This window comes from Oncorhynchus mykiss, chromosome 25 (genome assembly GCF_057628025.1).
Source record: "Oncorhynchus mykiss isolate SJ-2025 chromosome 25, ASM5762802v1, whole genome shotgun sequence".
NCBI lineage: Eukaryota > Metazoa > Chordata > Actinopteri > Salmoniformes > Salmonidae > Oncorhynchus > Oncorhynchus mykiss.
Window position 1 is genome coordinate 35,090,207 of NC_143046.1, and position 17,658 is coordinate 35,107,864.

The 17,658-nt window shown below is 43.2% G+C and overlaps 1 protein-coding gene across 1 annotated transcript; it reads right to left on the reverse strand.

Annotated features, from left to right (window-relative positions):
- Positions 1–12,057: 12,057 nt before the first annotated feature.
- On the reverse strand, positions 12,058–16,750 carry spry1 (sprouty homolog 1, antagonist of FGF signaling (Drosophila)). The gene is made up of 2 exons (XM_021584045.3): positions 16,144–16,750; positions 12,058–14,466 (listed from the first exon to the last, which is right to left on the reverse strand). The coding sequence occupies exon 2, from the start codon at positions 14,409–14,411 to the stop codon at positions 13,362–13,364; it is 1,050 nt and encodes a 349-aa protein (XP_021439720.1). The 5' UTR covers positions 14,412–14,466; positions 16,144–16,750; the 3' UTR covers positions 12,058–13,361.
- Positions 16,751–17,658: the final 908 nt, after the last annotated feature.

Here is a 17,658-nt window from a genome sequence, read left to right on the forward strand (position 1 = left end):
AATAAGATCTTACAGCTGGAAGAAAGGCTGCCCTCCAGCTTCTGTTACCCCTCTAGCATAATGCCACTATTGAACACAATGGAGATCGAATCGAGCTTCTTGCAGAGTTCGAAATTGAAATGTTAATGCAACTTTTACAGAGAGGAGAAAGATATGGAACTGGACCCTGTTGCACCTAGCCTACACACCAGCCACCGTGTAAACTGTGCTCGATATTGAGGAATTCCAGAAGAAAAAGTTTAAAGGAACCCGGCTTCATCGAAATGTCTCTAGGATGTGATTTTTTTTTTTTTTTTGTTAAGTCACTTCCTTGTCGCCTAGAAGAAAGGCTTTTTACTTATCGTCTCTCGGTAATTTTTTCCCGTACACTTTAAAGGCGCCGAAGAGTGAGCGGAGCCCCCCATTTCAAAGCGTCCGAAGAACAAAAGCATAACAAGATGTAAAGAGGGATTCTATGATCTGGCCCTGTAATTCCTAGACACATTTCTAGAACCCTGTGCTTCACTAAAAGCCCAAAATCAACAACAGATAAGCCTTTTCTGTGTGCCTCGACTTTGATCTGGGGGTCCCCTCAAGCGCATAGAGAAGAGGGGGACTCAATGCTTCCTGTTCGGGGACCCCCCTGCTCCAGAACCCCTGTAGGGAGTTAGAAGGGCTATCCACTAAGCAAAACAATCTCTAACTTACCAGTAGGTAGATTTACATAGCAACATTTTGTCTACATTGCATTTCAAGAGATAACTAGCCAGTTAGACTAGCAAATGCATATTAGCGTTTACATTTACAAGGATTTTTTTGGGGGGGGAGGGGAAACAACAACATGAGCTCAGTTCCTCAATGGAAGTAGGAGTGCTGTTATCAGAGTGCTGTTGCTGTCCATTCTCACCTATTCAAATGGCTGGCCTTCATTACCAGGGTTTAACAGGGGTTTTGTTATAGGTTTATAGTAACATAAAGAGAAGGAGACTAGCGATAAATTACTCGCGTCTCCTATGTTAAACTACAAAGTCATCATTTTCTGTCCTTGGAGTTGGTCATTATAGGGGATTTGAATCTGGATTGGCTCTCCCCGGCCTCAATTTAAGAGCACATATTTTAATCTGACTCAATTGATTTTAGGTGTGTGTGGACTATAACCATCAGCAATTGTTACCCTTCATTGATTGATTCAATTCTTACCCCTATAAATATTTGTCTAGTGGAGTATTTGCATATGATCTCAGTGATCATTGTCCCATAGTATGTATTAGAGATATGAAACAGCAAAGCACTAATCCTGGCTTAATTATGAAGATACATTTTTTAAAGTTATCTGCGCAAGGGGTTTCTACATGACATGTTCTGCTCTGATTTAGCCACTGTCTCCTGTATTCCTGACCCTGAGTTGGCTCTAGAAAATGTCTCCTCCATATTTATTCCTCTGGCAGATAAACACGCCCCATTTAAACAATTCAGAGTCAAAGATAGATCGAACCCTTGGTTTTCTTCTGTGTTATCTGAGCTCATTCAGATGAGAAGTCAGGCCTGGGCCAAAGCAAGGAAAACTGACTCTGTTGCGGACTGGCAATCTTTCAGACAACTGAGGAACAGATGTACTATCTCGATTTAAGAAAGCTAAATCAAGCTACTTTTTAAGCTCTATCTCTGCTGGTGATCCTTCTAAATATTTGAGAACAGTAAATGCACTGAAGCGTACAAATTTCTCTTCTTCTTCTTCTCTTCTGCCTGACTCTGGCATCATAACTGAGAAGAACGGGATAAGTGATGCTTTTAATCATAATTATACCACAGCAGGCTTTTTATTTGAGAGCAATGGTGGTGTAGTTGCCGCTGGTCAGTCAATCAGCTATTCTTTCCACTGCCGGCCTCTAGCTGACACGATGGTTAACCTGTCAACATTTGTTTTCATTTCAACAATGTATGTGATTTGATAGATGCCTTGCTTAAAACGTATGTAAAAACATCCACTGAAGCTGATATGCTTATTCTATTTTTGCTGTAGCTCTCTGCCCCCCGATTGCTGAATCATTAACCCATATTTTTAACCTGGCAAATATATCTGGTACTATCCACAAGGTTTGGAAGGTGGCCCATGTACTCCCACTTCACAAAGGTGGTGACTGTTGTGACCTAAATAATTGTTGGCCTATTTCTAAACGTTCTTGCCAAGCTAAAACGTTAGAATCCTTGATTAATTCTCAGCTAAGATATTTCTTATCTTTGAAATGTATTCCAAATGTACATCAAGCCAGGTTTTGGACCAGGTCATAGCACTATCTCTGCTGCATCCATAGTTATAGATGTGGCTAACTGTATGGATAAAAGGCAACATTGTGCTGCCCTCTTCATTGACCTGTCAAAGGCTTTCCATACTTTTGATCACCCAATGCTAATTCAGAGGCTTTCCTCGGTTGGCCTTGACCAGGCTGCATGTAACTGATTTAAAAATTACTTGACAGATTTAACTCAATGTACAGTATATCTACTGATGGTGTTACATCACATTTCCTGGATATTATGAAAGGTGTGCCACAGGGGTCGATTCTGGGTTCTGTACTATATTAAATTAACAATATTGACTTGTCCGTAAAACAATTGTAACCTGCAATTCTATGCAAATGATACTGTTGTGTATGCTATTGCTCCCACGGTTGACCAAGCTCTATCTGAACTACAGTCTGCTTTCATTGTGTTACAGAAACACTTTATTGACCTGAAATTATTACTGAATGCAGGTCAAACTGATTATTTGTTATTTTCTAGAGGGCATAAAAATAGGTCTGATTATTTAAGCATATGTACTGTGGATGGTGTCCATATTGGCTGGTGTACACATCAACACCCTTATCCCAGAAACCCTAGACCCACTTCAATTTGCATACCGCCCCAACAGATCCACAGATGATGCAATCTCTATTGCACTCCACACTGCCCTTTCACACCTGCACAAAGGGAACACCTATTTGAGAGTGCTATTCATTGACTACAACTCAAGAGTTCAACACCATAGTGCCCTCAAAGCTCATCACTAAGCTAAGGACCCTGGGACTAAACACCTCCCTCTGCAACTGGATCCTGGACTTCATGAGGGGCTGCCCCCAGGTGGTAAGAGTAGGTAACAACACATCTGCCACGCTGATCCTCAACACTGGGGCCCCTCAAGGGTGCATGCTCAGTCCCCTCCTGTACTCCCTGTTCACTCATGACTGCACGGCCAGGCATGACTAACACCATCACTAAGTTTGCCGATGACACAACAGTGGTAGGCCTGATTACCGACAACGACCAGACAGCCTATAGGGAGGAGCTCAGAGACCTGGCTGTGTGGTGCCAGGACAACAACTTCTCCCTTAAGGTGATCAAGACAAAGGAGATGATTGTGGACTACAGGAAAAGGAGGACTGAGCACATCCCCATTCTCATCGACGGGGCTGTAGTGGAGGAGGTTGAAAGCTGCAAGTTGCTTGGTGTCCACATTACCAACAAACTAACATGGTCCAAGCACACCAAGACAGTCGTGAAGAGGGCACAACAAAACCTATTCCCCCTCAGGAGACTGACAAGATTTGTCATGGATCTCAGATCCTCAAGAGGTTCTACAGCTGCACCATTGAGAGCATTCTGATGGGTTGCATCACTGCCTGGTATGGCAACTGTTCGGCCCCCCGACTGCAAGGTACTACAGAGGGTAGTGCGTACGACCCTGTACATCACTGGGGCCAAGCTTCCTGCCAAGCTTCCTGCCATCCAGGACCTCAATCGAGAATCTCTCTCGGAGCCACCATGTGACCACTTACGCAATGTGGCCGCCTGCGGCTATTCTTCAACAGAAATGCGTAAAACTACGTCACAATGCTGTAGACACCTTGGGGAATACGTAGAAAGCGTAAGCTCGTTGATGGTACATTCACAGCCAAATAGGGAGTCATTGGAACGCAGCGCTTTCAAAACCTGGGGCACTTCCGGATTGGATTTTTCTCAGGCTTTCGCTTGCAACATCAGTTCTGTTATACTCACATACAATATCTTTACAGTTTTGGAAACGTTAGAGTGTTTTCTATCGAAAGCTGTCAATTATATTCATATTCTAGAATCTTTTCCAGACAAAATATCCCGTTTAAAACGGGAATGTTTTTTTTTTCCCAAAAATGAAAATACTGCCCCTAGAGTTCACAGCTTCTACCCCCAAGCCGTAAGACTCCTGAACATCTAATCAAATGGCTACCCAGACTATTTGTATTAATAACAGACTGTAGACAGTACACTGCTGCTACTCTCTGTTATTATCTATGCATAGTCACCTTAATAACTCTACGTACATGTACATATTACCTCAATTACCTCGGCTATGTGCTCCCACACATTGACTCTGTACCGGTACCCCCTGTATATAGCCTCGCTATTGTTATTTTACTGCTGCTCTTTAATTATTTGTTGCTTTTATTTGTTATTTTTGGGGGGTATTTTTCTTAAAACTGCATTGTTGGTTAAGGGCTTGTAAGTAAGCATTTCACTGTAAGGTCTACCTGTTGTATTCGGTGCATGTGACTAATGAAAATGGATTTGATTTGATTTAATATTGATTGTGTCCCTGCTTACACATATCTGGGCATCTGGATAGATTAAAAGCTGTCTTTTAAAAAAGCATATTGATGAGTTAGTTAAGAAATAGGTCCTGCCTCTCGCTAAAACAGTAGAAAGCAGATTGTTCAGCCGACGTTCATATCGGGTCCTAAACTATGGTGACATCATCTATGTTCACGCCGCTGCCACTTCATTTAAACCCGTTAGATGCCGTTTATCATAGGGCACTGTGCTTTATTACGGGTACAGTTTTAGTACTCATCACGGCATTCTCTACCAGGAAGTTGGTTGGACCTCTGATGTCACATACAATAGGCTGATACATTGCTATGTTTTCATTTATAAAGCCCTTTTACAAAAAAAATCCCACTTTTACCTAACATGATTACTAAATTTAAGACGTAGGAGTTACCACACCTGGTCTCAGGGATGGCTAACTCTGGAAATTCCTTTGGTCTCTACTGAGTTACAGTATGCAAATCAGGTTTTAGTTTTCTGGCACCTTATTTATGGAAAAATCTTCAAAATGTTCTTACCTGTTATGTTCTGGTGCCTCTAGAGCAATTCAGAAAACTGATTTAAGGACCTTATTACTGATTCATGTTTTTTTATGACCGTGTTTCTCTTTCTACTTGCAGTTTGTATTTGGATGTGTGTATTTTCTGTAATTTATGTAATTCAGGGCTCATCTGTAACAGAGACATTGGTCTCAGTATGAGGCCCTGGTAAAATAAGGGTTAATAAAAAATAAAAATGCTTTCTAACTGCCAAATACTATGTTTTGTGACAACGAGAATACACAACATTCCACCAAACCTATTTTGTAACTTTTTGTCAGCTGATGTTTTTCTTGCAATGCTACGCTGTGGTTCGGGTACACATTTAGTTGGAGATTCTTGGGTTTCATATGGTGGTTATCCATAATATTAGGTATCTTTGTCATTGGAGAAACTATTGATTTGATCTGGTTTAGAAGGAAGCTAAAAAACGAATTGGTCATTTTGAACAAACAAGTGAATGCCTAACTGTTTAAACCTCTATCTTGATCCTCTAAAGAAATGCTTAGGTATTTGGAATTCCACTTTTGACAGAGCAGTGAAACGGATTCCCTGTGATCAATGCTGAAGTTTTTGGAAATGTGAATTCTTAACAAGGCGCAAACGCAGATCAATTAAAGTAGGTAACCAAATAGGGACCCGTCAAAGGCCAAATAGCTGAGCAGCCATCACTGAACTGTTGCTCACCTGTTGACCACTCTCAGTTGACTCAAGGGTCCACTAATAGTAGAGATTAAAAGGGAACATTTGAGGCCCCTATTGAGGGTCATCAAGAAGGAGGGAGGAAAGGAAGGGAGGAAGGGCAAACCATCTCCCTCCCGTCACAATAAAAAAAAAATGACATGACCCCCACCCGATCCCCCCAGCCGAGAGTCGGACGGACTAAAGCCCCCCATTGTTGTCCCTTACACAGGATCACCAAGCCTGCCAGTGAAAAGGGGGAGGAGAGGTGGGAGGGGGGGGGGGGGGGGGGGGCTGCCAGCTCAAACACAATTGTGTGATAGGACTTGGCCCTATCTAATCAAGGGCAGGAGGTCACTTCCGAACAACTGGGCAATAAAAGATTATTTCCAGTCGCAAAACAGAGGAGCCATTGGGGAGGGAGGGAGGGGGAGGGAGGGAAGGCAAGGAGAGAGAGAGAGTGGGGGAGGGGCACAGACTGTCTGTAAGGAGAGGAAGTGAATTGAAAAAAGTCAGCAGACGGGAACCTTCTGGCTGGATGCATAGTCTAATCTTTTAAAAAAAGGGTGAAAAGAGAAGGGGGGAGCAACCCCCTACCAAACACAAACACACCCACACACACTCTGAAAGGGGCCATTGCCTCCAAAGAATGATTTAAGCTGTTTTATTTTTTGAAGTTTTGGGAGGCATTTTTTTTCCTTGGTTGAGATATCAAGGAAAAAAGGAAAGGAGAAGGAGGGGGGTTGTACATACAGTGGGGCAAAATTTAGTCAGCCACCAATTGTGCAAGTTCTCCCACTTAAAAAGATGAGAGAGGCCTGTAATTTTCATCATAGGTACACTTAAACTATGACAGACAAAATGAGAAAAAAAATCCAGAAAATCACATTGTAGGATTTTTAATTTATTTATTTGCAAATTATGGTGGAAAATAAACTTTTGTTATTGACCAAATACTTATCTCAATACTTTGTTATATACCCTTTGTTGGCAATGACAGAGGTCAAACGTTTTCTGTAAGTTTTCACACACTGTTGCTGGTATTTTGGCCCATTCCTCCATGCAGATCTCATCTAGAGCAGTGATGTTTTGGGGCTGTTGCTGGGCAACACGGACTTTCAACTCCCTCCAAAGATTTTCTATGGGGTTGAGATCTGGAGACTGACTAGGCCACTCCAGGACCTTGAAATGCTTCTTACGAAGCCACTCCTTCATTGCCCGGGCGGTGTGTTTGGGATCGTTGTCATGCTGAAAGACCCAGCCACGTTTCATCTTCAATGCCCTTGCTGATGGAAGGAGATTTTCACTCAAAATATCACGATACATGGCCCCATTCATTCTTTCCTTTACACGGATCAGTCATCCTGGTCCCTTTGCAGAAAAACAGCCCCAAAGCATGATGTTTCCACCACCATGCTTCACAGTAGGTATGGTGTTCTTTGGATAAAACTCAGCATTCTTTGTCCTCCAAACACGATGAGTTGAGTTTTTACCAAAAAGTTATATTTTGGTTTCATCTGACCATATGACATTCTCCCAATCTTCTTCTGGTCATCCAAATGCTCTCTAGCAAACTTCAGACGGGCCTGGACATGTACTGGCTTAAGCAGGGAGACACGTCTGGCACTGCAGGATTTGAGTCCCTGGCGGCGTAGTGTGTTACTGATGGTAGGCGTTGCTACTTTGGTCCCAGCTCTCTGCAGGTCATTCACTAGGTCCCCCCCGTGTGGTTCTGGGATTTTTTTGGACCCCACGGGGTGAGATCTTGCGTGGAGCCCCAGATCGAGGGAGATTATCAGTGGTCTTGTATGTCTTCCATTTCCTAATAATTGCTCCCACAGTTGATTTATTCAAAACAAGCTGCTTACCTAATGCAGATTCAGTCTTCCCAGCCTGGTGCAGGTCTACAATTTTGTTTCTGGTGTCCTTTGACAGCTCTTTGGTCTTGGCCATAGTGGAGTTTGGAGTGTGACTGTTTGAGGTTGTGGACAGGTGTATTTTATACTGATAACAAGTTCAAACAGGTGCCATTAATACAGGTAACGAGTGGAGGACAGAGGAGCCTCTTAAAGAAGAAGTTACAGGTCTGTGAGAGCCAGAAATCTTGCTTGTTTATAGGTGACCAAATACTTATTTTCCACCATCATTTGCAAATAAATTCATAAAAAATCCTACAATGTGATTTTCTGGATTTTTTAATCTCATTTTGTCTGTCTTAGTTGACGTGTACCTATGATGAAAATTACAGGCCTCTCTCATCTTTTTAAGTGGGAGAACTTGCACAATTGGTGGCTGACTAAATATTTTTTTGCCCCACTGTAGCTCTGGGGGTGTTAAGGAAGGAGCAAGGACATGATCTTATCAATGTGGGCCCATCTGGCCAGAAGGAAGAGCAGTATACATAGCTAATATACTGTGGCTCATTAAGTACACTTCACTGTAACTCTGTAGCATACAAGGTTTGAGAAAATAGATGGAGATTTTGTTGGTGTATTTTTTCAGAACACTTAGCCATCAAACTGTTGCTTTAAAATATCTAGATGTAATTCTCTTTTCTACACCTTCCCAGACCCAAATGAGCATTTCTTGACAGAATTATCAAACCGTCTTCACTTCTTGTTACATTTGTTAGATTAACGCATCGGCCACTTGGATTTGATTGAATTTGGCATTAGTAGGACACACACTTATCGTTGGTTAGAAGGTATTAGCCATGACTTTGTGATCAGTCTGGGAGGAAGTGGCCTTCTGGATGCTGATGAATCAATCCCGGTGATGAAATAAAAGCTATTGATCTAGCGCAAAGCTCATCTCTCAAACGTGCCTGGCCATTCATTACAATAGGATCCCTCTGAATGATTGCCAAGGCTTGGTTATTGACCCTCTCACTCAACCCCCGCCTTCTCCTCCCTATACCCTACTGGCCTTTGTCCATAAAATGGCAGACAAAGACAGACAGGAAGAGGGGCTTGGGAATAATGTGTGATATCAGATGGCAGTAACGCTGCATAGGCACACAGCACTTGGGGACAATGTGTGAAGGGTTTACACTCTGGCCCTGTGCGAAACCAAGGAGCAAATGCAAAGAGGCTTGGTTCCAAAGGAACACCTCTGCCAAAGTAGTCCCAGCACCTGATAAAACATTGTTTATTACTAATATGTGAATTATAAAAAGGTCACTGAAGTAAATTTTAGTGTTACAAGTTTTCCTTGTAACCAACCAGCCTCAGAATAGAAACCAGACACATCCGCCACAACAAAACACCTCCGCCACACTGACCATCAACAAGGGGGCCCCTCAGGGGTGTGTGCTCAGTCCCCTCCTGTACTCCCTGTATGGCTGCACACGGCTCCAACACCTTCATCAAGTTTGTTGACGACACAACGGTGGCAAGACTGATCACCGACGACGAGGCAGCGTCTAAGGAGAAGGTCAGAGATGTGGCAGTGTGGTGTCGGGACAACAACATCTCCCTCAACATAAGCAAAACAAAGGAGCTGATCATGGACTACAGGAAACGGAGCAGGCCCCCATCCACATTGATGGGGCTGTAGTGGAGCGGGTCGAGAGCTTCAAGTTCCTAGGTGTCCACATCACTAAGGAATTAACATAGTCCACACACAGTTGTGAAGAGGGCACATCAGCGCCCCTTCCCGCTCAGGAGGCTGAACAGATTTGGCATGGGCACTCAGATCCTCAGAAAGTTCTACAGCTGCACCATTTAGAGAGCATCTTGACTGGCTGCATCACCGCTTGGTAAGGCTAATGCAAGGTACCTGACCACAAGGCATTACAGAGGTTAACAAGTATGGCCCAGAACATCACTGGGGCTGAACTCCCTGCCATTCAGGACCTCTACACAAAAAATGGTCAAAGACTCCAGCCACCCAAGCCATAGTCTATTATCTCTGCTACAGCACATCAAGCTGTATTAGTGCACCAAGTCTGGAACCTACAGGACCCTGAACAGCTCCTACCCCCAAGCTGTAAGACTGCTAAGAAAATACTTCTAAATAGCTAATCAAATGGCTACCCAGATTACCTGCATTTACCCCTTTTTTTTGCACAATCTCTCTTGCACTGACTCTATGCACACACACTGGACTCTACCCACGCACTCACACATACTTACACTGACATCCCAACACACACTACATACGCACACGTGCATACTGACGCTATTTACTCCTTGTGTCACTATTTTCTCTTAACTCCACATTGTTGGCAAATGACCCATAAGTAAGCATTTCACTGTTAGTCTACACCTGTTGTTTACAAAGCATGTGACTAATACATGTTGATTTGGTTGTAGCAGGTGTTGTGTTATCTGTTATCTTTAACTTTTACTCCATTCAGATGAATGAAGATTCATCAGATTTCCAATGCTATGGGAAAAAATATTTCCAAAAACATTGAACCAGAAACGTGTCTACATTCACCACGATATGTTTCCCTCCGTCTCTCAGAAAGGGTTTCACCCAACAAAGTCTATGAATGCTAATTTCCATTGAGATGTTATTAAGAAAAGGATGGAAAGGCACTGAGGTTAGGCACACTGAAAGCTGAGCTTTGCCTTTGGTGACGAATGCTCCGGGAAGTGTTTATAGAAAAGCTTCAGCGTCAGCAGTAGTGCCCTGGCTAAGGACAGCCCCGGCCGGCAGCAGAGCTTGTGGGTTCCACCGTGGTGACTCACAGGGTAGTCATGCATGTTTGCACTCTGAAGGCCCCAGTGCTGTCAGAGGGCCCCGGGAGAAGGGCCGCCAAGCTTGACACACTCAAAAATAGCACCCCGTGGGCGTGTGGTGCTGCTAAATTTACTCTGCATCAAGTGCGAGGGAGCCAATTCGCTTTGTGGCAACTTGTGCCATGGAATGACTTAACTGACTCAGATTGACTTTCACCCCAGTGTGGGACTTGACACAAGAATGATGAAAAATGTGGAAGATTGTAGGGGCGATGATGACAAATAATCTCTTAGAGTGGGATCCTTGAAATAGAAAACAAATATTAAGACCCTTAAATTATTTTGGTATTTATATTTTAGTCACTCTTATCCAGAGCAATTTACAGGAGCAATTAAGGTTAAGTGCATTGCTCAAGGGCACATTGACAGATTTTTCACCTAGTCAGGTCGAGGATAAGAACCAGAGACCTTTCGGTTACTGGCCCAACACTCTTAACAGCTAGGCATTTCATCTGATTGAAAAAAAGGAAGGTTTTTAAGGGTCTCTTGTTACAATCTGAGAACTGGAAATGCGGAGCGAAGAGGTTTCCTTATTTGGATCAGGCTGGAAAATACAAAGTAAACATTAGCTTCATGTTGGCCGCCTCCTGAATTCAGTTTTAGCTCTGTCCTCGGTGTCAGGGATCTAAAGTGAAACCTGAAGAATAAAAAAAACATTTGCAAATGTCCAGGAGCCATGAGAAAATGGGGCTCAAATTCAAGCTCTAAAAGGTAACAGAAATGGACAAATCACCAACTCACTCTTAATTCAGTGTAACAAAAATTAACATTCCAGACGCAAAGTGTGAAAAAGCACGTTAAATAAAAGGAGACATCTGGAAGGGTTGTTCTGTTCATGCAAACTGTTGAACCATAGTGACAGGGAATCCTACAGGTTGGGCCCAGCAAGAGCCTAGTCAGCTAAATCACAAAATGCCACTTGGTTTTTGACAAAAATACCCCCTTCTCAATGTTTACCACACAACCTAGTTATATTACACATATTACCTGACTGAATAACTGTGCTTGTTTTACTCGAGGTCAAGAGTTTCCTGCTCCAGCTAAACTGAAACATAGTATTTCAGACTAACTGCCCACTCAAAGTTAAACCCTATTATTCCACTGCATTTCCTGTTGCCGGTCTGCCATTTCAGGCCCACCAACTTTAGAAGTGATGAGCTTATCCCCTGGGGGTCAGAAAACTTCCAGAGTGATAAATTCAATGACAAAAAGAGGCAGCCAAATGGGGTCTGTATCTGCCCCATCTTTGCCTTTAGTGCAGGAACATGCCATAAAAGCTCAGCATTGATAGCTGAACAGGTGGCCTTGGGTAGTCATAATGGTGGCTTTCATTTCTCGGACACACACTGTGGCCTCAATATGGAGACCATTTAGGAGTTGGGAACATCCTGATCTAGCAACTTTTTAAACAAAGGAATGGAGCAATTACTAAGTTTGGTGGTGACCTCTTGGCTGGAATGAAGTTTCTTAAAGGAAAATACCACTCAAACTCTTTTGGTATTTGTTTCATTAGTCCACTATTGATACAGTCTCAAAACGTTTTGCATGTCAACAATCAAGTTGATATAGAACATTAAGATACAGAAAGAATGATGTGTTTTGCACTTTCTATATTTTGAAAGTTCTATACCTTGAACACTTCATTGCTGACATACGTATGACTCACTAAGTTTTTTTAAAAAGTTTTTTTTTACCAGAATTCCAAATCAGTAAATATCAACTTGCTGTTGACCAAAGCATTCCACGTTTTGCAAAGAAAACTTGCTTGAAGTAAATCATCAACCAAAGTTTGTTCTCAGTTTCAGAAATGTACTCTATGGTGTATGCAAGAACCAGACTTGGACCCATTCACTGCTTATGAAACATCAATACCCTGAAAGCATTCAAACCAGCACAAATCACTCCCAAGGGTCAATGTAATGAGGATAATCAAGACAACATTTTTTTTCTTCATTATTAATATATTTTCTGCATTAAAGTTAACATAGCTTTTTCTTTTGTGCCACCCTTTAATTTTTCAGTAAGTATTGATATTTTGTTATATTCAGACATGAGTACATTTAAGACTGTCTTTTGCAATAAATATCATAAAATAGAGCTTCACATAATAAATATTTTTTACAAAAAAAAAAAAAAAAATGTTTTAACAGACATTTTCTTTTTAAAAAAATAGCCAGAATTTACTCCTATGGGTTTGAGCATACAGTTTACAAAATGAAAACAAAAAAAAAACAGGGAAGAATGCCACAGAATGTGTGTGAATGATGAGAGGGGGAAGAGACAAACATATCCAACAGAATACTATGAGATGCATGTGCTTTCCATAATGCAATTCGAGCACAGAAACCCAGATAACCATGGTCTTAGTGTGGTAGCAACTGGGAATTCACACAATCCTCGTTAGCTATGAACACGTGGTAACAGCTACATATTGCCTGGCTAGATAGTCCTTCACAGATTTGGTAAGAGGCTGCTCTCACTTGAAGCTTAAAGCACCAGGGAAACTGCCTAGCTAACAGAATATTCTTAATGAGTAGCTGAAGAGAGACAGAAACAGTTCAGACAAAACACTGGTCTGTAACAACATGGCCCTGTCAGAAAAAAAAGGAAGGAAATATAAAAAATAATTGAGTGGTTTTCATATTCCGTGCTTTACTCCTAGCAGGATTCCCTGTTGGAGAAAGGGAGGCAGATGGGAGGTGCTTCAAATGTTTGATTAACATCAATAGTGAATATTATTATCATCGTCAGAACCGCACGGGGATCGACTGCCCCTCTTCCTACACACACGGGATCAGGAAGGCTTTTCCAGGGCCTGCGGGGACCAGCTCTCCATTTTGCAATAGACAGTGTTGGAGTTCTTGCAGCGGCAGCCGGGCCTGTTGACTTGGTCGTAGCAGCCCTGGCACGCCTTCAGGCACCCCTTGACGGGCGGGTAGCACAGCAAACAGGGGAACAGTACCGACAGTAATCCCATGCAGAGGAAGCGTGAGCAGCAGTGGGAGCGCGACAGCGAGCAGGGGTGGTCGGCGCACGAGTCTCCCTCGTCGTCATTGGAACAGTGGTAGAAGATGCCCTTGACCAGGCACATGCACGTGCCATGCTCCAGGGCGCTCTCCGCCGAGCACAGGCACTGGCCGTTGCAGGCCAGGCAAGAGGGCAGGGTCCTTGGGGTTGTGCAGTCCCCGCACTTGCACTTCCCGCAGCGCTCGCAGATGAACTGGTGGCCAGACGCCACGTCCCCTTTCCCTGAGGGCTTGAGTGGTGCCTCCAGTGGCGGCGGCGGGTGAGAGCCATGCTGGGGGGCTAGCAGCGCCTTGGGCTGAGCCCGAACAGGCTGAGTCCTCTCGGCTCTGTGGTGGTGCTGGTGGAGGGCCACCATCCCCGGTCTAGAGGGAGGCGAGCGGGCCAGGAGTCCCTGCTCAGAGGATGCACTGCTGTTGCTCCCGGAGCTGGCCGCGCTGCCTGTACTGGTGGAGCGATTAAGGCCCGGGGCCCTGGTGCTACACTGCTGGCCTCCGGCTACTACCACCACCCCACTGTGGTGGCCATGCCCTACCGGCCGGTGCTCATAGTTGTTGTTCACATTGACGAGGATCACCTCGTGAGTCCTCTCCTGCTGCTTGTCGGGCCTGGGTGCCATGCGGGGCGCAGGGGGCCTCCGGACCACCGACGGCCCCTCTGTGTACTCGTTGCTGGAGCGAATGGCCTTGATTTGGTCCAGGGAGAGGATGGCGGCATGATGGAGCTCCCGCTCGTAATCCGACCTCTGCCGGCCCTCCAGGGAAGGCTGCTGGATCACCACTAATGAACCGCCAGGGCCATGTTGACTTTGGAGCGCCATCTGGGGTGATCACCACTTCCGACATTCACCGTGGACTTGGCATGCATCAGAAAACCTGCAAGGGGGCGGCAAGGGAGACACAGAGAAGAGCCATCAGTAAAGACAAGGATGCCGTTTGTAAATGTGATCTAGGATGGTGGAGGTTTTGAATACTGTTCCCATAGCATTTTAGATTCAACTCATGATGGGAAAGGCTAAAGAGCTGACAAAGTAAAACCATCAACAGATCCCTGGATGGTCTCTATATAGTTCAAATAGTTTTCAGCAATGATCATCTGTTATAATACACCTCTATTGAGGCGATTATTATTGTATGCTTTTTTTGTGGTTTAGGCTGTTTAGTGCTTTTAAAAATATCTATAATTTCTAACACTTCAGCAGGCCTACCTTCAACAATGTTAAGAGCATGTTCACTTAGCCCAAAAATTGTATTTGATCAACATCCCCTTTACAATGGCACATTTTAATGCTCTGGGCGAAGCAAGCCGTGGAAAAGTATACTATTAACTCGTTTTGTAGCTTCCTCAATAAGCACACATCCAAACTTCAGTACAAATACTTCCCGGTCTAATTTACATATGTATGACTAGTTAACATTATAAAGCGCCACGGCGACGGAACGAGGCCACGATTCAAGAGGACAAAATGAGCCGCCTCACTTATTATTCTATTACTAAACGGAAGACGGTTTGAAGGAAATGTGAAGACAATAGGGTAAAAAAATATATAAAAAATACTAGGGTCGCGACAAAATGCCACAACGTCAGTGTCGACTTTATGTCCATGTAATTTCAAGCAAATGTTTAAGTTATTGTTCTTCTCAATAACTTCAAAAGCACATTTTTACAATCGAATTAAAACCTAATACCGTTACTCGTAGGCCTATTGGATACCAACAGCTTCTGGAATTAGCCGAGGTATCAGGCCTAGCTATAAACGCGTATCCGTCGAAACCGGAGTGCAAATGGGACTGATCGGTAAACACATATTGGCAAGGTGTAATCAGCATGACGCAAGCGAGTTAAAAAAAAACGATAAAATGTACAGACAGGAATTCTCTACGTGAAGACAGCTTGCTTATGATCAAGGCTCTAATTTGTTGACACTGCTTCATGAAAATCCACAGTAGCTCGCACGAAGCACAATAACTAGGTTTAGCCATTATTTGGATGGGTGGTATAATTATTATATATGTATATATATATTTTAAAGGGACATAAATACGCCGTTTTTAGCCATATCATACTTCAAACATTTCTATGCCATCGGGTTAAATTGACCAAGCAACCGCCCATGTGATAGAGATGAATCGAAATAAGGGGGGAAACCTTATGAATGAAAACAACTCGGCTATCGTGGGGGAGGGGTGCTTGCGCGTGAGATCCTCGACTCTGACAACCCTACTATGACCGTTTTGATTCTTTTCGAAAGTCGAATGACCGGTGTTAAATAGACACACCGAGTAGAGGGCACACGCGTGTGAAGAATGTTAAGCCAACTCTACAGATTCGAGCACCAGATGAGTGTTCCCAAGGACACCCATCGACAAAAAGCCTATTTCATGCAACTACAGTGGCAACAATGTTCCCAAAGCCGGAGTTCTGAACACTATGCGCATAGCCTACTTGCATCAGAGGGTTTGACGTATCCAGTCTACATTTAAGTAACAAAGAATCGATGACCAAACCCGATATTTCAAATGTGTTTCACGCATTGAGGGGGAGATACGCACCCATCTGCAACCATCCATAACGTCGATTCCATCAACCAATATGCCAAAACTCCATCCAAGTAAATTGTCCAAGCGTATTTTAATTAGCTCTTAACATTCGTAACGATTGCGTTATATCCCGATACGATGTTGTAGCTTATCTTCTTTCGTTATTCCTTCTTAAAATCTGGTGCATTACACACTGTGTTCCAGAAATTGTAAATCCACGCTTCTTGATACACCCAATAAAGGTTGCGCACTTGAAGCCGATCTAGTCAGACAACCCAGTTTAGTCCTAGAGCGGAGTAACACTTGTAGGAATAATCTTCTTTAGGATTCTTAAAAAGCACACTTTAATTAATTTACAATATGAAAACAAATAATTATATATCCAATGGCTTCCGTCTTCGAATTCTAATGAGTCATTTTTTGTAAAATAAGGTTTTTGTTATGCGGAATGCTCAAAAGCAAGCGCTAATCGAGGACGTGCTCTCTTCAACACTGCATGCCTGTCTAACTCTGAATGAATGAGAACGTAGAGCTCAGTGTTTGCTCGACAAGCCAACTCCCATTGGCCATTCACTCCACTGAAAAAGGATACATCGCATCCGCTCTTAATTCATTGGGCAGATGTGGAAGGCCGGGCGATAGAGATGTGTGCAGCAGTTAAGGTGGAGCTGTTTGAAATAGCAGAGAAAGCTCATTTTGTTCTTGTGCTTACAAACTATGGAACAGTGACAACAGAAGTATCAATCTTTATAGCGTTGTTTTATTTAATTCCACGGCATTCCACGGCGTCTCACCATTCCAATTACGCATAGCATAGTTAGAAATCAAACTCAAGACAGAAAATCATTTTAGAATGTATTTTTAAATGGTTTATTTATCCTTTATTTAACAAATTATTATTTACAATGACGACCTACTGGAATAATGTTGGCCTAAGACCTAAATCCGTAATAAAATTGGGTATATAGAAAATGAAGTGACAACTTCTTCATTACACCGTTGTATTATAACTCCAGTGAATAATGGGCCTAAACATAACTTCGGAGCCACCTTAAGAAAAAGGCACCCCGCAAGCGAGGGGAAAGATTCCCCCACCCGCCGCATCCCCCCCTCTGTTCTTGACTGTCTGGTTTGATTGGTGTCGCGGATGCGCTACATCCGGATCCATGAGAAAAGGAAGTTCAATACAAAGTCAATTTATCCTCTTCAAATGGAAAAATCAATAGATGAATGACCTCAATACCATCTCGGGTCAGAACATTCCACAATACTTCTACATTAACGGACTGATAAATGCATCTGTAGGCCTATGTCTCTGATGTTTGGGCTGGATAGACTATGTTAAAAAAAAGTAGTTTGGAGCTTCATGCATGATGATAAGGTAACTCCTGCTGGATTCGCAAACGACAGATGGGAACGTCTTCATTGTGGTCGGAAGTGCGGAAAGCGGTTGGACATTTTAGGATTACAGTAATTAACAGATTTTCCATGGATGCAATGATTAATGTACCATCCGTGCTTCCTTTT

Coding starts and splice junctions, on each gene's coding strand:
- spry1 (XM_021584045.3), bottom strand. CDS start 14,411: ATGGCGCTCCAAAGTCAACATGGCCCTGGCGGTTCATTAGTGGTGATC.